The 20,999-nt window shown below is 49.9% G+C and overlaps 3 protein-coding genes across 6 annotated transcripts in view; 2 read left to right on the top strand and 1 right to left on the bottom strand.

Annotated features, from left to right (window-relative positions):
• Positions 1-14,268, bottom strand: part of LOC144136816 (AN1-type zinc finger protein 4-like) — a 59,955-nt gene extending 45,687 nt beyond the window's left edge. Inside the window, exons 1-6 of one of the 3 annotated variants that reach the window (XM_077669427.1) lie at positions 13,810-14,268; positions 13,382-13,531; positions 3,474-3,617; positions 2,159-2,216; positions 1,693-1,815; positions 1,495-1,627 (exon numbers count right to left, since the gene is read on the bottom strand). In XM_077669427.1, the coding sequence (XP_077525553.1) occupies positions 1,495-1,627; positions 1,693-1,815; positions 2,159-2,216; positions 3,474-3,617; positions 13,382-13,502 (579 nt within the window). In that variant the 5' untranslated portion in view covers positions 13,503-13,531; positions 13,810-14,268. The remainder of the gene's footprint in view (positions 1-1,494; positions 1,628-1,692; positions 1,816-2,158; positions 2,217-3,473; positions 3,618-13,381; positions 13,532-13,809) is intronic. The other 2 variants (XM_077669425.1, XM_077669426.1) reach the window with 2 other exon arrangements.
• The window catches only part of LOC144136852 (uncharacterized), a 361,595-nt gene that overhangs the window by 49,862 nt on the left and 290,734 nt on the right, over positions 1-20,999 (top strand). The window lies entirely within an intron of this gene.
• The window catches only part of LOC144180866 (parafibromin-like), a 44,343-nt gene continuing 41,580 nt past the window's right edge, over positions 18,237-20,999 (top strand). For both annotated transcript variants that reach the window (XM_077669424.1, XM_077709025.1), the window contains exons 1-4: positions 18,237-18,392; positions 18,806-18,911; positions 20,241-20,279; positions 20,767-20,848. In XM_077669424.1, the coding sequence (XP_077525550.1) occupies positions 18,262-18,392; positions 18,806-18,911; positions 20,241-20,279; positions 20,767-20,848 (358 nt within the window). In that variant the 5' untranslated portion in view covers positions 18,237-18,261. The remainder of the gene's footprint in view (positions 18,393-18,805; positions 18,912-20,240; positions 20,280-20,766; positions 20,849-20,999) is intronic.

Raw genomic sequence — 20,999 nt, 5'->3', positions numbered from 1 at the left:
CGTGGCAAGCGTTTGGTTTGTTTTTGCCCGCATTTAAACCTGGCTTGTTTTTGTTCTGGGAGAAAATATTCGTTCCCTGAAACAGTGCTCACTCGACAAATGGGGTCCCGTAAGACACCGTTGCTTGCGTCAATCGGCCAGTGTCGTCTGAGACAACCCCAAGCCCCGTAGTGCTGTGCAGCTAAACCAAGCATGCTGTGCGCAGTACGAACAGCAGAACGCATCAGTACTTCTATGTTTACATGTGCTTTCGTAACTTCCACTGTTTGTCCCATCATTCTTATTGCTTTGTAAAGAATGTGCCCTAAATTTAAGCGCAAATCGCTCGTTCGTCTAGTTTGTAAGCTCTACCTAATTTGCGTCTGCTTCTGCCAGCCTCCGCCAATCGCAGAGCTTAGCTCATGTGACATCATAGGTTCTGTTGCGGGAAATGAGCTGGTGGGTCGCATGACCATTCCCGTTTTTCCTAATTATGTATCTTATTTGAGCGAAGTTTACGTTAAAAGTGGTGTCAGTATGATTCTAACGAGACAATCTTTTGAATGAACCAAACTTGTGTTTTCTCTTCATGGCTCCTTTAAGCATGAAGCGAGGTACTGTGTTTTCCCAGTGCTATGACTAGCGTCATCCAAATATCGGACGAGCGCATTCATCTGTTGCTTCTGGGTCACTTTGTTTAGCGACTCGTCAAAACAAAACTGCGAACGGCACTCGCAATACCCTGGCAAATTGTATACCCCACCCAGTCCTTCCCTAGCCGAGTTTTGTGGCAACTTCACATCCCAGAAACATAAAAGGGATGAGCGAGGCCGACACTGCTGTTGACTGAAGGGATCTGTAAACCGCTACCGCATTCAAGTACCAAATTACCTCGGCCTTTGTCACAGTGCTTTTACAGAAGAAAGCCGCCCATCGATGTCTTCGCACTTGTGGTGGCCGCAAGCTCCTCGGGTGGCACATCTGCGGTCTCCACTACATTGGGCCGAACAAAGCACTCAACCAAGACTTCAAAGCAGCAAGACGCTTTTTGCTGGACGCGCAACTGGAAACTGCCGTGTCTCCCGTGCTGCTTAAGGAAATGTTTGACGATCATTCCGCACGGGCTTAATCCAGCTAGCATAATCCGAAATGTTCGGGTTCGTGCAGTCCAGATAAAAGGAGCACTTTTTCCCACCGACATCATCAGTGAAGAGACTTCACCTCTGGAAACAACGGCGACAGAAGGTTCCATCGTTCCAGAAACACGACTGTGGACAAAAACAAAAGTTTATACATATCCAGCATACCCGGCACGTGCCACTCAAGGCTATCAGGTCCCCACTGGCTCAGATTGGATTTGTCTGCATCGTTCCCTCTGCATTGATTTGGGTGAGCAGAGTCCGCGTTCCACTCTAGGCAGAATTATATGCCGTTTTCCCCCGACTGGGTTAACCTCTTGACAATTTTTCCTGGCAATTCCCGGTCGCTAGACACCCTGCAGGAGGTTCCACTCACCTTGCGCAGGCGGCACATGCGCATCCTCTGCTGGAGCTCGTCCACCTTCTGGCGGGTGATCAGGTTCTCCTGGCGTCGCACAGGGTCACCAGCCTCTTCGGTGGGTGGCTCGTGGGGCAGGCACAAGTCCTCCCTGCACACCACCAAAGAGGCCCCCTTGCAGGTACACCCTCTACTTCCCCCTCGGGGTGGCCTCACCTGAGCAAGCTCCCCGAAGAGGGCCTATCCACCACGGTGTACAAGTGCACCTTGTCCCCTTCGCGCATCACCACCATGCGCATGGCTCGCATCTTGGGAATGCTCAGAGACACCTCCTCGCTGCTGGCGCGGCCATGCAAGGAAAAGAAGACAGGACACTGCAGCTTACCCAGGGCCAAGGTCCTGGGACAGAAACAACGTGCTCCACCTCCGTTCTAGCACCAAATACTGCTGCCCTCCAAACGTGGGCAGGCAAAGTTTGAGCATTTGTTTGTCTTGCCAGTGAACCTTGATCGTCTGCAGCAGAAAGCCCACTCTCTAATGCACTCCCCGCACACTATGTAGGCCAGGCCACATCCCTTTTGCGGCGCTGCCTGCCTGGGCCCTCACGCATACCAGCTGCGAATCTCTGAGCAACCGCAATGCCTCCAGTGGTAGCATGAAGAAAAGTCCATCGCACACTCACCCTTTGGCGTCCAGGTACTTTGCAACTTCGAAGAGGGTGGGCCTTTCTTCCACTGAGGCTGCAAGGGCCAAGAACACGAGAGAACAGGCCCACTCCCACCGTTTCCACGACACTCATCAGCTCATCAAAAAAAAAAGAGGAGAAATACTTTACGTGGTGCGCCTGTTTACGAAAAGAACATTGGAGACGCCGTCTGAGCAAAACGCTTTGGGGCCCACAGGTTGCAAAGGAGAGACAGTGGGGCAGTACGTACGTGGGAAGCAAGGTATCACCAAGGTCAAACAGGCTACAAGAGAGGCAGCGGCACAGGACACTCCGTATTATTCTCAGCTGTCCCAGCCTCTCAAAAGCTCAGCCCAATGCACAACAATGGCAGGCCTTAAACCTTGGGGCTCCATTACGAAGCCACACTGAACAGAAACTGCCCTTCACGAGCGTTTATGATCTGATGAATGTACAGGCAGTGAGAGCGTGCAATTGAATCAAGCGTGTCCCAGTGGTGCGCGGCAAAGGGAACTCCATTTTACCAGATAGGGACTAGTGTACAAGGGAGTCGCAGTCACAGTGCAATTAATTAACTGGAAGCAACTTCCACTGTCGGCAATCTGCCTTTCCCAGCGAAATTTCAGCCCCGTGCCAAGCAGCAGTCACTAAGCTTCCCTTCAGAGGAGTAATTCAGGATATGTGCCAGCATACCTGGGCCCAGAGGTACGACCAACAGGTGTTCTGAGGGTGAAGTGCGAAACATGTACAGGTGTACCAAAAAATAAACAGAGCACAGCTTCGTGAAATTAGTATGCGGCTGCCAGCATAAATAGAATGTTTGGCCCAATATTATTTTAGGATGACTTTCTTGAAAAGTCACTGAAAGGTTGCTGGCTAGGCACATGCGGAGAAATCACCTCAATCTCCAACCCGTGCTCCGTTTACTCTTTGGGGCACCTGTACATGCACGGAACACAGTTGGGGCTCACGTTTGGCATACCTGGAATGTTGAAATGCCAGGCAACACATTGGGGAACAACTACACCACTCAATTCAGCAGAACCGTGCCCATCTGATGCCTCGCTAAGGTCTTTCAATGTATCAAGGCAGTGATAACCAGTATACAATGCATTAGACAACTTCATAAATGTGCAAAGGTGCCCCTGTGTTTTCCAGAGATATTAAACCAGAACAGCAGCCCCTCAATCCTTAGTGGGCAGCACAGTCTCCACTCGACCACGCAGGACTCCCCACTATGGAGGAGACTGGGGCCCCCGACAAAGTGCCACCCTAAAGAGGTGTACTGAGTGAAGAGAGGAAGGAGGCCGACCTTTGCGGGTGTTTATGGGCCCTCCCCGCATCCCAAGGACCAGCTTGATGGCCGAGCCGTCTCGGATCTTGCACTCGCGCAGCGAGGCAGCATCGGACAGCTCCTGGTCCCTCCAGATGAGGTGCTGGTGCGACACCGGGATCCCTGCACACAAAGACAACCATCCCTCTGCTCAGGGTCCGCCCAGTGGCTCAGGCACTGGTTTGCTGAGCCACAGCTTCTCAGAGCGCAGGCCCACGAAGGTTGTACAGAGCCCGGGTGTAGCTGCAGCACACCTGTCCAGTCTCGGCAGTCGTGCTGGTTTCATGGGAATGCATTGGGCACAGAGGCTCCTCTACAGCTGTGCCTTTCTGCCCGTGCACAGCTACACTAAAGGCCACTCGTTACCACCAGCGAGTGCCAGAAAACAAGAACTCTGCAAAATCTACACTAGCAGAGTTGCTCCTCCATGCTTTGACCAAATGCACCCACAGGTCTTGCTTGTGACACTCCACTACATTGGGTTTTTCCCCCTGACCTCGTGAAATGCCCAACTCGCGAAACATGCCACTTGCACAGGCATTGAACCTAGCCTAACGGTAACCTCAAGACGCGCGAGTCCATACATTATCCTGTCAATGTTGTAGGTGATGTACACAGGAGGCCCCAGCATGAAACCCCTCCGGGGACTAGTCAAACCAATCTAGTCTCAGTGTTCGTCAAAGGTGACAGCTGCTCAATTTCCAGGCACACTTGCTACTCGCTTCATGTGCACTACTTACGAAACCCAAGCTCCTCCCAAAAAGACCGCCCCTTTAAACGCGCAAGACTGGCCACTCCTGGCCACCTTTGCTCCGCAAAATTAGACCGACACACTCCCAATGTCAGGACATCTCGTCTGTAGCCACATAAACAGCAGGGTTCCCTCAAAAGGCGCAGAAAAGTCGCCGATGCACCAGCAGCAGGCCCCGCCGCGTTCCTTTGCCTTTGCACTACAGTGCACTTCTGTCACAGCAATGTAAGTGTGGAGGCAGTTCCTCTAGAGAGCATCATGAACAGGGGTTTGCATTGCTGCTGTTTGGCTTAAAGGGGCCATGTGGACAAAATACAAGTTTCTTTCATTCGAAAGATTTCGTGTTTTATAGTGCCCCCAGCGCTTGTCCGGAAGCAAATGATGCCATATTCACTGAGAAATTAATTACTCCTGAAATTGATTCTCCCGCCAAAGCGTGTGTTTTCGGGACATCAGCAATGAAGTCATAAGTGCGCATATTCAACGAACTTCCGCTGTCATTCGGCTCTGCAGCCTTGCTTGCAGTCAGTCCTCCCAGATGGCACTACCATACTCCTCCACGGCCCGTTGTCCGCAGTTGCTTTGTTTTTGACCGTATTTGCACCTGGCTTGTTTTTGTTACTGTAGAAAGTAACCGTTTCGGGGAAACATGGGGTATCCTCGACAAACAGGGTCACGTAAGACAACGTCGCTTACGCCAATCGGCCAGTGTCGTGTAAGACAACTCCAAAGCGGTGGACTGCTCAGCAGCTAAAACAGTGTGCCCAGTACCAACAGCAGTGTGCATCGGTACTTATATGCTTACGTGTACTTCCGTAACTTTCATTGTTTACCGCGCCATTCTTACTGCTGTAAAATGAATATGCGTTACATTTAGGTGCAAATAGCTCGCTCGGCAAGCTTATAAGCCGTGCCTAATCTGCTTTTGCCAGCCTCAGCCAATCGCGCAGCTGGGTGCATGTAACATCATAGGTTCTGTTGCGGGAAATGAGCTAGTGGGTCGCATGGCCATTCCCTTCTTAATTATGCAGCTTGTTTGAGTGAAGTTTACAATAAAAGTCGTGTCAGTATGATCCTAACGAGGCAACCTTTCAAATGAACCAAACTTTTGTCTGCATGGCCCTTTAATGACTCAGGTATACAGCAATGGAGAATTCTAACCTTGTTGTGGAGACACTTTTTCTTCGGGCACCAATCATTCGAACATGCCGCAAAATTGAAAAGCCCTTTTTCAATTTAAGAAGAACCACCAAACATTGGGCCAGCTCATGGGCAATAGCTTCTGAGCCACAGAAAGTAAAGAGGCTATCTGCTCATAATATCGGAAGTATGAGCCATGGCAATAGAGCACAGTAAACCAGGAGCGGAATGGTTTTTTTTGAAGATCAGAAGCGAACGTGGCAGGCGCGGCAGATAGGCTTTAAGTTGGGTAACTGCATACCAGCCCCAAACACATGCCAAATATGATTTCACGACGCAGAAATGAAACCAAAACTGTTGTAAGCTGCTTGTGAATGGTCCTGTGGTAAGTACAACCCCAACACAACTTAGAACCCACGCAAGGCCAATAAAACTGCCAAAAATCATAAAATAAGCTTGCAAGCAGGCACTGCTAGATATTTTCATCCCATTTCAGGGATTATTACTGTCAGAGCGCAAACCTGATGACTGAAAAGCATCTTGTGATTCCCCATTCGTGCCCTGATAACAAAAGTAAAGCTGTAGACTGGGCTAGTTGGTACTTCATAGTGAACAAATGCAGCGCAGCAGAAACACAAGAGACGGATAGAATACACACGGACGAGCGCTCACCTCCAACTGATTCTTTGTTCACAAGACAGCAAATATATATGCTTAGCCTTAGCAGACAACAAAAAAAACGTAGGAAACAAAAACAAAACAACAACAACAAAATGCTGACAAAGAAAGATCGAGTACACCCAGTTGTTTAGATCAGTGAGGCAGCTCAGATGGCGCGGGAAAAAAACGACTGTTAGCAAACCGTCGGTTGCGTTATCTGAGCGTGAATTACATTTTCTGCAATGTGATGCTATACGCGACAGGCCACTGTGATTGTGAAGAACTGCCTTGTGACAAACACTCCACGAAAAAGTAGGAGGAGCCAGATTTCTATGCCCCTGTGTGTCTTAAAAGTCCTCATACGATTACAAGCAGGGTGATCCCACCGCTGACTTGACAGGGGCGATGCAGAGTTTGATAATCCAAGATAATCCACTGGCAGCTCGCACATCAACTGCTTGCACTGTGGCAGGTGGTGCAACCTTTCGCTTACTGTGGGCCCTCCAGTCGTTGAACGTGCTATCGGGGGCATTTTGCGAAAGCTGTAGTATTGCTCAGAGGGCTGCACCACTGCCAGTGATTTTTAGTAGGGCTCATCTGCCTAGCACCGTTTAAACGATTTTACCTAACTTCACGTAGGAATGTTTTGTAAACATTTCAAAACTCACAAAATTCGAATGGGATCCTCGTACCCAACGTGAAACGTTAGCCGGATTGCTACGTGTTGCTTATGTTCTACATTTTCTTAGCTTTATGGCTGAATACTCTCTCATCAACCTAAGTAGGCTGATGATGATGGTCAGTCAGCCTGACCCATCTAATCCAAATAACCCCAGCCCATCATCAACCCCATCATCAACACACATCACTCACTTCCCCTCTCCCTCCCTCACGCAGTACAACAAATTGATTTCTTTAGCAAAGAGCAGTGTTGCAAGGTAGCCACAATGAAAACAGTTTCCCCCCCTCCCCCCCTCCTGAGAAAGCACTGCACACCCTTAAGGGGGGACACTGGTCTTGAGGACATTTTTATTATTTTTTTTACCTATGTGCTTGAGATTTACACATTGGGTGTATTTCAACATCCTGAGCACAAATATGCAGTCAGTTTTCGTCTATGGGGTGTAAGTTTAGAGTTGTGCAACATGTTATGTCACTCCGTTTCGGGCAATTGTTACATTATGTACCTATGAAATACTCAAATAGCTTTTATCTTTTTGTGCTCCAGAAGGACCAGGGAGTGCAACTATACCACTGCAGTAATTTTAGCATGGTTTCTGCAAACAGTGTAAAATTCGTAAATGTCAGGTAATCAATTTACAGTGTTTTTGTAAAACTAACTGCATAAAATCTTGTGTCAGCAAAAAGGAATTCTGTACTTTTGTGGTTTTACTGCACTGTTCAGTTCATAACCTTTCGAATGCAGCAAAAATGGTGTAAATCGAACCAGTACATCCCGAGATATTGTACCCGACAGCTGACCATGTGGGAAAAAAATTGGTTCCGAGAAAGCAGGGCACGAAGTTTGCAAACATAGGCAAAAATGGTCATTTAGGCGACTTCAAAGGGCGACAGCTTTGCGAATACTCATGATACAGCTATGATATTTTGCAGGTACATTCTTTGGGACCTGTAGATAGCAAATAAAATTAATACAGAAAATTGATTTTTTGGCAAATTTTCGGTCCTCAAGACCAGTGTCCCCCCTTAAGTTGGGATGAAGTTCTTGCACGGCAAGTTCTGATCCTAAACAAATACCCAAGAACAAACGCTCACGGGGTATTCAGCCCTCAAGCACAAAGCTTCTCCTACCATAAACAAGCAAACTCTGAACGATCATTGTCTCAGAAACCGAACTTCTTGTCTGACTGAACAGGACTTCCGCTTGAGGTGCAATGTGCACAGAAAAGCAACACCAGGGAAACATTGTCACCAGAATGCACTGCCCACCGTGCGCTGGCACAGGAGAAGTTTGCTGATGGAGTATCTCTGGGAAACACTGCACCTATGGTAATCGCGCCAACCAGTCAGTCATCCCATTGTGACAAATAACCAATGCAACACCATTTAAAACTCTCAATACAGCTGCATTGCGAGTCGAAGCATTGCAATGCCACACGTCTAAAAAACACTCTGCTTGAAAACACTTTTTGATAACACTCATGGTGTGAAGGTCACATGAGCAGCACTTGTACTGGGTGGCCTCCCCAGAGTTTTCTCCCTCACAGTGGTGGTGGTGGTGGTGGGAGGGAGGGAGGGGGGGGGGGGGGGGGGGGCTTGCATACGCTTGGAGCCGCTGCATGAACGAGTGCCTTCCTCCTACTCACCCCATGGCTGACATGACTATGGAGGAGGAGGACAGCAGGTGGCATGTAATACACACCTTCTGTGGGCTATGGCATAGCAGTGTTACATTACACGACACGGTGGCTCCAGAACAGGTTATTACCCTAGGAGAGAGCAAAACTTTAAGTGCGTGGGGATGACTTCTTAGTCCACAAGTCCAAGCGTCGTCCTTGCACATTCTGCCCTCCTCTTCAGCATGACCTGGTCGGCGAGCTGTGCGCTGGACAGCGGTCTCCCACTGCTTGAGGTTGGGGTTAGAGAAAGGGGGTGGCAAGTACGGGTTTTGGCTGCATTCCCAGACTACGTGGTATAGATGGTGTTCATTGAAAAGAAGTTTAGCTGTCAGTTTCTTCACTTGGCAACACTGGCAACGCGCCACGGACATGGCGCGGCTTGTACCACTGCGCCCGCACACCGAAGAAAAAAAAAAAACATCGGCGTGCATTGTCTGCTCCGTTCCAGCCCGATTCTCAACGGTGTCAACAGCTATGCTATTAATTGCACTCACATTGGACTCAAGGCATTACTTTGCATTCAGTGGGGTAGAGTTTGGAACGTCCAACACAAATCATGTGCTTAGCACAGACAAGTACCGCCATCCAACGGAGCCTGACGTAACCAGTGAGGGCACACTCCCATGGTTGCCTGCATGCGTGCTTTGCCAGTGAATACAAGCTATAGGGAGCCTCAATTTCCACAAACTTGCATTGAGGTGAATGCTCATTTGGTAACTGCATATGGAGCCAGACTGGGTGAGGGAACATGAAGCAAAATGTTGTGCCTTGTTTTTACTTAATTGCAGGTGTGGTGGTGGATAGATTCTGCATTATACCCGGTAGTGCTGGGTGATGTCACGATAAGTCACAATAGGGGTGGGCTCAGGTTCCGACGGTGGGATTTAACGCGCCAATGCTACACAGGCGATGAGGGGCGCCGTAGTGGAGGGCTCCGGATTAATTTTGACCACCTGGGGATCTTTAACGTGCGGCAAAATCTCAAACACATGGACGCTCTCACTTTCCGCCTTTATCACAAAAGCGGCCACCGCGGCCCGGAATCAAACCCGCATCCTTGGCCTCAGCAGCACAACGCCATAGACAATGCGCCACCGCGGCGGGTAGGGCTCAGGTTCTTCCGTAGCCTGGTAGGCGAGTGCGATTTCATTGCCCGCGAGGGAGGAGTGTGCCGGAGCCCAGACTAATCACACACCGGTTTGGGGGATTTGTGCTCACTCAGGAGGCGGTACACTGCGGGAGTCCCCAATGACGAAGTAAATCTTCTGCAGGCCGGTTCAAAGTCGCAAAAACAATTGTCGTCCCCTTGGTCTGGGTGATAGCTAGTGCTATAGCCATTTCTTCTGCTTCTTGAGTGGTAGCATTGGGGGTGGTTGCGCTGGTGACGCATTTGATTTTGATTGTAGGGTTTAACATGCCGATGCAACGCAGGCGATGAGGCGCGCCGTAGTGGAGGGCTCCGGATTAATTTTGACCACCTGGGGATCATTAATGTGCACCGAAATCTCGTACACACGGGCGTTTTCACTTTTTGCCTCCTTCAGAAAAGCGGCCTTGATGTTACCACCACAGCCACCATTGCTCCCTTGCGCTGCGCCCGTGTAAACCGTCCCCTTGTTTCTCTAGAGCAGTGGTTCTCAAATGGGGGTCCGCGGACCCCCTGGGCTTGCCCGCGGACTTGCAAGCAATGCGAAAAGGTGGCTAACATCTGCTTTTTGCACACCACGCCAGCTATGAGAAGAAAAAAAAAACAGACACAGAAAAGGCAGCATATAATTGTTCACAAGACTTTTAGATTCAAGAGCAAATTGCTTAACATTATGACGCGCATTTTGATTAACGTCAAGGGATTGGATAAGTGTGTAGGCGATGTAAGCTGCAAGTGCAAACTGTTTGCCATTATGAAACCGATGAACATATGCTGCATCTAGGGTCCCGCATGACTTTCGCAAGCCCAAAAGGGGTTTCTGAGGCAGTAATGGTTGAGAACCATTGCTATAAAGCTTGGGCCCCAGCCTGACTTCTGCCCGCATGATGTTCCGGAGGCCCATTACGGGGGGTGGGCTTGATGAGTATGCGCTGCCTTGTCTCTAACGCAAGTGCTCGTACTTGCAGCTGGCCTTGGGGCCTCCACTGAAGTTCTGCCAAAAGCTTTCTGCCCCTGGGTGTGAGTTCGAGTTCATTTTTGGTTGGAGAGGTCCTTAGATTAGCTCTGATGCCATGTTTTGAAGGCCTAATTTGAGCAGTCGAAGCACTCATAGGGATCAGCAGTGCCCGTTTGTAGGCTTCCCCTAGAAACAGCCCCCCTACTCCGTTGGCATCACATGCTGACGAGGACAAACAAGTTCAGTTCGAAAGTTCCGAACTATTCTCCCCCAGCTCCATTCCAGCCACGAGAACATTTCTAAACAAAAAAAAATATTTTTTTCGAATTTCACGCTACCGTGACATAATAGGGACAGGAGTGACCTGATAGGGGCCAGCACTAAAACGTAGTTTTCAGCTCAACAAACCCACATTAGCATTCCAGTGATAGGATGAAACATAACTAGAGGTCCCAATACAATACAAATAGGCCCCACTTAAGGTTCTCGGCAGTGCCTTAGGACAGCAGCCAATACAAGCAAGATACTGTGACGTCAGAGAAATTGCAGCAAAACAGCAGGGAAGTCACCACTGCTTCACTTTTAATACCCCAGTTATTTGTTTGTACTTTGCAATAAAACTTACCACTGCTATCGGGACGCAGAACTACGGAATATTTTGTCTTCATGGCCCCTTCACTGCCTGACCCCGAGTCATCATTACCACCAGCCTGTCTACGCCCACTGCAGGGCAAATGCATCTCCCATGGATCTCCAACTATCCCGGTCCTGTGCTAACTGCGACCAATTTATTCCCACAAACTTCTTGATCTCATATGCCCATCTAACTTTCTGCCGCCCCCTGCCATGCTTGCCTTCTCTAGGGATCCACTCTGTTACCCTTAATGACCAACGGTTATCTTGCCTTCGCATTACATGCCCTGCCCACGTCCATTTCTCCTTAATCTCTACTAATATGTCCTTGACACTCGTTTGTTCCCTGACCCACTCCGCTCCCTTCTTGTCACTTAACGGCTGAGTCGCCTTTTTTTAAGTTGAACCCTTTTAGTGACCCGCTAAGCTTCTGCCCCACAGGTGAGTACCGGTAAGATGCAGCTGTCAAACTTTCTTCTTCAGGGACAATGTCATAAACTTTCTTCTGTAATAAACTTTCTTCAGGGACCCCAAGTAACCAACCCAAAAATATGCATGCCACACAGAATTAACAAAAGCAGCTGAAAAACTGACATCAAGTGCCACTGGTCGATCTAAAGCAAACTTTCTTGACCTACAGCAGGTTATAACCGTGCTCCACTGGCATTTCAAATGCCTCAAACGAATGCCACTGATTCAACTGCCAATGTCACGCTGCTCCAAAACATTTAATAAATGAAATGCCATTTTGGTCGCAACAGAGCACACCAAAAAGATATTTCCCACTGCAAATATTGCTGGCTGGCGCTAAGCCAACACCGACAAAGAATTGCACATGATACGATAAGGGTGCTTCACTACCTAGTGAGCAATTCTTTGCATTAGCCTAGCACCAGTAATGTTTGCAGTGTGGAATCAACTAGCGCCCTTCCAACCACTGGTTACCTACATTTCGCACTGTCAAATGCTTTGAGTTCACATTTTTGCATCTCCCTGCGCAGCCATCTCCCCATGAGCCCTATTCTCAAACAAAGATATGAGAGCCACTGTGTACTTCAAGGCATCCTTTTCCATTGCTGCCCTTAAATCTGCTCTCATCGAGATGTGCTGACCCCTCTACTATGCCCACCAGTGCTACAGAAAGCAAATCAAAACCAGGACAGTGAGCTTTCCTTTTTGAGGGCCCCATGTCGTCCCCTGAGTGCCATGCGTTAGGGAGATATTCTTATCCATTCCCTAGGAACGGAAATTTACACCAGGGCGGAATTCGCCCCAATGGGAAACAATGCACACTACAGCTGCCCCAGTAGAGCTCTAGAAGGGAGACCCAGTTTTGAGAAAAAGCTGCCAAATTATGTTTAGAGCTAATTTCAATTAACCCAGAGCAGCGAATGTCGAACGCCATCTGATATGTGCAGACGATAAACTGCAGGGGAGCACGGGTGCAGGTCGGTCCGGCCGACACGACCAGTGCCTGCGGGTGCTCGAACCAAACAGGCTGCAAAGTGTTGCACAACGGAAGCAAGTACGGCTGTGACCACGAGTGCCGAGCACTCGAACGCCATGGACGCTTCTGACGGAAGCAGAAAAGGCAAGCCCCCACCAGCCAGTGAGACGACAGTGCACGCCCGCACGCGCTAAGCCCGTTCCACCACCGCGGAGGCCCGGTGATCGAGCGGCTTTTTCCAGCTGACACGGACGAAAACAAAGCCTGACAAGAGAACGCCGTGATTGGTGGTGAAACGGCCAACAGCACACCCTCGGCGCCGACGTCCGAACAAAGGGTGCGGAAAGATTGGTACTGACTGGGTGAAAAACACTTTCGGTAATAGCGCCTACGAAGGCCTAGGCAGCTTTACATAAGCCGCATTGGTTTCGACTGGCGTACGAGGGTATCGGAAGGGGAGCAGTCATCGCACGAAAACGGCGCAAATACCTGCCCCCAGTAACATCGGCTCCGGTCTAAACCCGCCACATCGGGCCAGTCTAAACCCGCCACAGCGCAGCTGACTGCACAAGGCTTTTGAGTGTAGGGCTACGGCGTTCGACACAAATCTCGCCGCGCGCGCCACGCATTGAAACAAAAAGCACTCAATTGGGAGGCGCAAAGAGGCATTTGGAAAGCAAGAGCATACTGTGCACACATATCGGCCCGTTGGGCGCGCTCTGAAATGCGGCGCACCTTCGTGCGGCGCAGTTCCGAACAGTGCGGAGGAAAAAAAAACACGGGCGGCTCACCTTCGAGACGAGAGATCCGAGCTTTGATGGAGTGCACAGTATCGTCTGGCGACACCAGAAGCTCGAATGCCGTGCCGTGGAGGGTCTCGATGAGCACCTCAATCACGCTGCTGGTGGCCATAGCACCGTTCGTCGTCGTCGTCGTACAACCTGCGTGGTTTCAAGCGGGCGGCCCCCCCTCAGTTGGCGCCGCGAATTCGGTCGTGAGGCGGCGACGGAGGCCGTCAGAACGCCGCCCACGACCACCCGAAGGGCGGCAGGGGGGACAAAGACGACAGCGCGGCACCCTTTGGCCACCGACGGACGCCGCCGCATCGGCAGACTCGAACACGGCTCGTGACGCCCGAAATATTCGCACCCGACCCCAGCCGGCCACAACCGCTCTCGCCAAATGAGCACCGAACGGCCAAAGAAAAAGGGACGCTCACCGCGGGGCGAGAGACGGACCGGAGCGCCTCCAACGTTGGTTTCCGTGCCCTTCCGTCAGCAGTGCCGAAAAACATACGCTCCTCCCAAGATGCCGACAGACGACGCGAGGCCTACGCGAGGCTCTCGATGCTAGGCGAGCAGACGATGCGAGGAGGCGCGTATCGAAGCTAGGCCCCGTCTGCTGCTGTCACCGGACGAACTGCTGGCACCAGCGGCGTTCTCGGGGCACGGGTGCTCGCGCAGTGGCACGGTCGCGCGGTGGTGGCACGCTCCTCGCGCCCGAGCTCCTCCGCACGTCCGGCTTCTTCGTCCACGTCCCTAATCAGGAGCTTTCCATGCACACAAATTTGTCATTTCCGAGAATGCGCACCAATTGAAGCAGGTCGTGCAAACAAATAGGGAATTCTGTGAACCAGTCACCCCCCCAAGAAGCCGGTTGCCCAGGGAAACCGGAATTTAGTCCAAAACTGCTACAAAAAAGCAACACTAACTTATGACGTCAGTTCCGCCTGGTCAGAATTGTTCGGCGTTTACGTTTGCTCGCTGCAAAAAATTATGTTGTTGCATAATATTTTGCACTTAATGTAAAGTGTTGCTGGGGGAAAACACCGCCTGTATCCCGAGTACCATATTCGCACAATTCCAACGCGCTACTTTTTTCGCTAAAGGTATCCTTCAAATTTCTGCGTGTGTTAAAATCAGGACCTTATTCTCGACTGCGTCAACGGAGGTGAGCTTGCGAACATAGAGTTTTTCAATATTACCAATGTTACCTATTTTAATGCGGAAACTCGCTCCAAACGCACTCCGACATGAAACTGTGGGTAGTGTGAGAATCCGATTGGCAGCAAGCGAAACTCAATGGCAGCATGCGGCTGTGCAAGGTGCTATGAATTGGACTTGTCGGCTCTGAAGTGTTTGTACAGTTCGGCATGCTTTTCTGAACTTTCCTCCATGCTTTTAGCCATCCTCCATGCTTTTAGCCACCCTATCGGCCTATCGGCGTGCCACTTTCTGGATGTTTGAGTGGCGCCCCCTGGCTCTGACGTCGGCTTAGGGATTCATGCCGCTGTCGTCTGCTACACTCCGCTTGTGAGGGGCAGCAATGCCTGTGCTCGAAATCGCCCGGTTTGATGCTTTAGTGCATCAAAAAGCGTATTTATAAAAATTCCCTTATTTTTTCCAGCTTCTGACACATCTGAATAATTTCAAGCTGTACCCCACACAAGTTTGTAACACGAAGAGAGAAGGAACAACTTTCTTCAGAGTTCGGTCAGAAGATCGTGTGTAACTCGTCCTTTCTAGCTTATTCGCAAGGTTCAGCACTCAGAGTTCCTCAATAATTAAGTATTCAAAATGCGTAGGCTTCCCTACAGTATTTTTGCTCTTATATATGAAGACTCAACAGTCTAATGCTACGTACCAAGCAGTGCCCGCGTACACGCAGGAAATGAAGCGGCTGTCGCTATTTCTTTCGTTGTCGAGGAAATGGTTGCTGGTCCCTGCTGGTTTATGGCCAAATTCCCACCTGGGCGCTGCTGGTCCCAACTACCGTGCCGCTCTTCAGAAAAGATTCAAATTCCCACCTGGGCGCTGCTGGTCCCAACTACCGTGCCGCTCTTCAGAAAAGATAACTTTTCTGAAGAGCGGCACGGTAGTTGGGACCAGCAGCGCCCAGGTGGGAATTTGGCCATAAACCAGCAGGGACCAGCAACATTTTCTTGTTGACTATGAAATGAATGTTTTTTTTTTTCGCTGTGCCCAAAGCATTAATTTATCTGCATCGTCACAAACGTCTTAATAGTAGGTTCGGGGATGTTTGGGAGGCTCACAAAGATCGTGTGGATATTTTCTTCAGGCTGTATGGCATACATTCCCTCTTCACAAATTGGCTTTCTTTATGGCTGCGTGCAAGTAGGTGCATATCTGCAGCGTACGTTGTTTGTTCACATGCAAATACAATGAGAAGGTTTGTGCTACGCCACCGCGATCGCGCCCCAGCCCCAGATACCGCAAAACAAACCTGGGTAAATCCTCAGGATGTCCGACTCTGGACATTTCAGCATCCTCAGGTTGTCCAGATCTTATCCTCAGCCAGTTCAATCGGGGTCCGTTTGTCCGCCCAGCGTACATCCTCAGAACGTCGTCAAAATGATGCCGCTGGACAATTTTCGTACACTTCCAGGATACAAACTAATGTTCTTTTTTCTTAGTCTGAAGTTACCTACAAGCTAAGGCAACAGGCCTCACTACACATTAAACTTTCTTGTACCTTTTTTGGCCGAAAAGGGTGTAAGAATCTTGTCCCATGGCGAACAGCTTTAAAACGTGTTTTGGCGAAAAAAAAAAGGTGTATAGATGAAAAAAGGGTGTTCGTGTGAACACCGGCCCTAAAAAAGGGTGTGAGGTTGCTTAATACCCTAAAATAAGGGTGTGTGGCCAGGGAGCAGCCAGGCGTGGCATTGTGAATCGGCGGAGCGCGAAGCAATCAACACAGTCAATACACACAAGTTACACTGGTTACACTTGGAAGAAAACCATGGGGATGCAAGTGGAACAGGGAGTGCACACTTAGTAACACATGTGCTGTTCTTGCTTTTATATCCAGCAGAGGAAAGCACCCCGATAGAGTCGGTTGGCTTGTCGCAAAAAAACACATTTTAGCGTTAATTTTGGTACTATGAATTTTACTATGAGAATATACAAATTAACACGCGGATTTGCAAAAACTTTTTGATCACGGGGTAGTTTTTGTGTTCCGTAACTTGTGGAATAATTAAATACCAAACAAATTTTTCCGCCATCTCTACACCCTCCAAAAAGGGTGTTAATTATTTCAACACCCTTTATCTCAGAAGGGTGTAAAGCTACAAATTAGGGGGTTCGAAACCTGAAAAAGTGTGTTAATACCCCTGTCACACGGGCACTTTCAATCGCGATTGAGTCGATCAGGATCGAGCTCAATCCGGATCGGGCCCCTGCTACACGGCAGTTTCAATCACGATCGAGCTCGATCCCGCTCGAACTCAATCCTGGTTTCTCAAGCGCGATCGAGGCTTCCAAGCGCGATCGAACGAAAGCGGCGATACTCTCGTGCCCGATCAGTAATGGCACAGAATGTGACAACTTCAACTAACGCTACAAATTGTGTCAAATAACTTGACCCAAATAAGTGAGAGGTAATATTTACATAGTTACGTATACCTACGACTGCGCGAAGTTACCAGACACCGGCCGCAATTACATTGTTAGCGCCATCTGGCGTACACGAGTGCAACCCGCGCAACTTCTCGATCGCGATTGAAACGTGCCGTGTAGCAGCGGCACTGCGTCGAGCGCGCTCGAAAACTCGATCGCGATTCACTTCAATCGCGATTGAAAGTGCCCGTGTGACAGGGGTATAAGGAAAGACCGCCAACTAAGAAAAAAGGTGAAGAGACCTTCAACTTTGGAGACATTTTGTACCTGTTTACACAGGTGGACTGAACATTTTCACTGAACATTTTCACTGGTAATAAATTAACATAATTTATTACTGTAATAGCCTCCACGGCAACAGCAGCGTCAGACAGCCATATGGATTGTGATCCAAAAGAAGTAATACAACGGATCATTTAGGGATCATTCGCAATCTATTGTGATCCAAAATAAGCTTTAGGATGGACCATTGAGGGATCATTTACAATGTCTAATCCTGTGGATGTCCCCCGGAAGCCCACAATAGGATCCAGGACGTTTGGACCATTTGAGGACGTCCTCAGGACGTTTTGCGTTATCTGGGTGGTGCACCTCGGTGCGATATGCTTGCGAAGGCTGTCTGTATGGCGCCACGCCGTCTCCTCCACGCTGCAAAGCATTCCTGCTTATTCCATTGTTGTTCTTCCAGTGTGGCGCATCAGGGGATCGGTAATTCACCAGTGGGAAAGAAAAAGATGTTCAAATTCATGATTCTTCTGTTCTGTAATAGAGGCCATCATCATTGGTCAGCACCACTTCTCATATGCTTTTTCATTGTTTGTCTGGCGGCCGCAGGCAGCAGCTAGGACCATATGTTTGTGATTAATTTTTGTTTCCTTTTGACCTTTTATTTACTCTTTAATTTCGCGTATCTTCATTCAAAAAACGTCTGTTTTTTTATTTATTTTCATAGTTTCTTTCCGGCAAGTAAGCCGGGTACCGGCTTCGGTGTTTAATTGCTCATTCGAGGTCACGAAACAAAATCTAAGCCGATGGTTATTCATTCCACATTTCCTGCATATACCTATCGAAGAATATAAACGTCGGTGTGTTTCAATTATTATGGACACTGCGTTCCCAAAACGGAGGAAACAAGCAATGCCAACTTCCAAGTGCCCAAGTGGCGTCGTCTGCTACGCTGACCGGAACCGGAAATGATGAGATCCGCGAAAAGTTTGCTGCTGCGCGATCGCGCGCATGCGTTTCTTGCAAAAATGGCGGACCCATTGAGCTTGTTGCGGCAGTTCAATGTCAACAAAAAGGATATCACGGAGAGGAACTCGCAAATCATCTTTGACGAGTACTCGTGGCCGAAGACTGTGAAGACCAACTACCTAGTCTGGGGGTAAGTGGTGCTTGAAGCGTGTTATATGTTCCGGTACGCTCAATAATGCATTAGCGTTTCTACCTAGGCTTAGGCCGCGTGCTCTGGCGACTGAAATTTGACGTTGTTTACCTCGTATGCTGGCCGCTTGTGCCGACATTGCGTCTCACGAAGTTCTGACTTAAGTTGCTTTGGTTGAGATCAAGCTCAGAAAATTGAAGAGAGGTCATTTCGTTAGTTTGGCAGCTGCGCAAGTAGACAGCCCCGTCCTGCCTGACGCTACGCGGTATTCGCACGTTACCGAGGCGCTTCTAACGTCAACGAAGGGCTGTTGTATCAGCGGGGCTGGTGTGGGACGGACTGTGCGACTCCGTTTACGCGGTACCCGCTTGGATGGCAGCTGAGCGGATAGACAACGTCGTTTCTTCCTGCAGGTCCGGCAAAGATGGGACCCCCCGGGAGTACTACACGCTACAGTGCCTACTGTTCCTTCTCAAAAACGTGCACCTTTCCCATCCGGTGTACGTTAGGCAGGCAGCGGTGAGTAACGTGGCTTTTCAACTGATATCGGCATTGCGAAGGTGTTGCTATTAAAAGGGCGCAAAGGGCCGCTTGCCCCGCAGTGCGTACCGAAAAAGTCGTCGTACTGCGCACTGTCTCGAATGAACCGCGTTTCATGTGCGCATGTTATGTTTCGCCCGGGATCAACTCACTCCGTTGCGGAGCGCACGTTTTTATCCGGCGAGATACCGCGCATTAGGCCAGAACTACGGGCTGTTTCGCTGGCCCGCTGCGATTCGTTTGCTGCAAGCCAGATGTGGTTGATGTTTGGCGGATTTGACTGCTGCTCCAGATCGACCAGTGGGGTTCGCCGCTAAAAGGGAAATGCTTATTTAAGATTTACGATGGTTGTGCGCCGGTGTCTGCGACAACAGCTTGTTCGTGCGTGCGCTTCCGTTCCTGCTCTGCTTTCTCGTTCTCTAAAACGAAGGACGCCGCAGTGGAAACGCACACCGAAACGGCGAACGAGCGCAGGTCGCTTCCCACAAGTGCAGATCTTGTGAGCGCCCGGAAGTGCCGTTCTGTCCCGACGAGGCCGCAGTACTCCTTCGTAACTTTTTTTGTGCAAAAAGGTTGTGCTCTTTCTGCCAGCTGCCGTGCAGTTTCCGAAGTAGCTGCTTTTGTGATTGCATTGGCGTTTTTTATTTAAATAATTACCGGAATTTGGGCATGGGGGATTACGAGGATACGTTAGGGATGCACAGTGTGTGTGTGTGTGTGTGTGTGTATATTATGGGCTATAGTGACCTTAGGGGCCAGGATTATGCCTGATGGCCATTGTTAAAAAAATACAAAATTGGCATGGAGGCCGATTTTCTCACCTGTACAACTACTTGCTCTTCATCTCTACTGTCACGTTTTTGAGCCTGATATTTTTTGTGCATTTGTCATGTGCCATGCCTGGTAACACAGGCACAACACATGGCAAAGAGATGTGTGTGTGGAGTTTCTCGTGCGTGGCATTTATACGCTGACTTCACAGGAAGCAGAGGGAACTGTACTGATCAGCTGCCTGTGTTTAAATAGACGGATGTTAGCCAAGCTTGGGGAGTCTCGGGCAGTGGCTGTGTTACTTCAAAGGAAGAAAAGCATGCCAAACCTACAGTATGGGCACCAGAGACAGGAAGGTTGAGCATGTGGTTGTTTCTAACTTGGATAAGTGGAGTTTTAGGTGGCCCTCAGTGGAATGCCTGAGCCACGCTGGGATTTTCTTGCTCTTTCCTGGCAACGAGTACGGCCAGTGGCCTCTTGCCCAACCCGCCTGCGTGGTACGACGCTCCCCTCCTCACTTGTATTCCTTTGTTCCAGGCGGAAAACATCCCAGTCGTCAGACGCCCTGACAGAAAGGTAAACTGATTTATCTTCTTGCCAAGGGCTTCGTGGCTTTGCAATACACCGAGTGGCACTAGATGAGAGTAGTCCCGAGAGCTGCCACTCCACGTGCAGCCTCCAGATGGAAGGCCTTGTGAGGGCTAAAGGCTGTGCAGCATCACCGTGCGCTGTTGTTGGTCTTATGATCAGCCGTGAACTGGCGCAGTGTCGAGTGATGTCTCTGTGTTCAGCTGGGACAGTGTGTGAGCTCGGTGTGTCTGGCAGGTAAGAAAGGGAGGAAGCCCGCTTGCATGCACTGTGCTTGGTGTCCGTTTGCTCCATTGTTGTGGGAAGTGCCTGTCAGCGCCTGGTTCTCAGCCGCCAAACAGTCCAGAGGAATGGCCTCGGTCCTCTGGACTGTTTGCTGTGCCTGCCGCCAGGACTGGCCAGCTGGGTGTCGGCATTTGGGTAGACTTTGAGCGTCCACCGACGGCAGCTGGTGGGGGCGGTGTTTGTCTCGCAGGACATCTTGGCCTACCTGAACGGGGAGACGGCCACATCGGCCAACATCGACAAGAGCGCTCCCATCGAGATACCGACACAGGGTGGGTCGCAGGCGGTGCTCTCTTTCCCCTCGCACTGTCCACTGGTGCAGCCCTGGTTGGAGCTTGGCCAGACCTGTTGGCAGGGCTCGGCCGCAGGGGGTCCTTGCCTGCAAGGGGGGGGGGGCTGTTCACCTGTGCATGCTGCGAGCCC

The sequence above is a fragment of the Haemaphysalis longicornis genome, unplaced genomic scaffold (genome assembly GCF_048455015.1).
Source record: "Haemaphysalis longicornis isolate Haplotype H1 unplaced genomic scaffold, Haemaphysalis longicornis Haplotype H1 scaffold_1, whole genome shotgun sequence".
Lineage (NCBI taxonomy): Eukaryota > Metazoa > Arthropoda > Arachnida > Ixodida > Ixodidae > Haemaphysalis > Haemaphysalis longicornis.
Note: the sequence above shows the minus strand (reverse complement) of the source record. Positions and strands in the feature narration are given on the sequence as shown.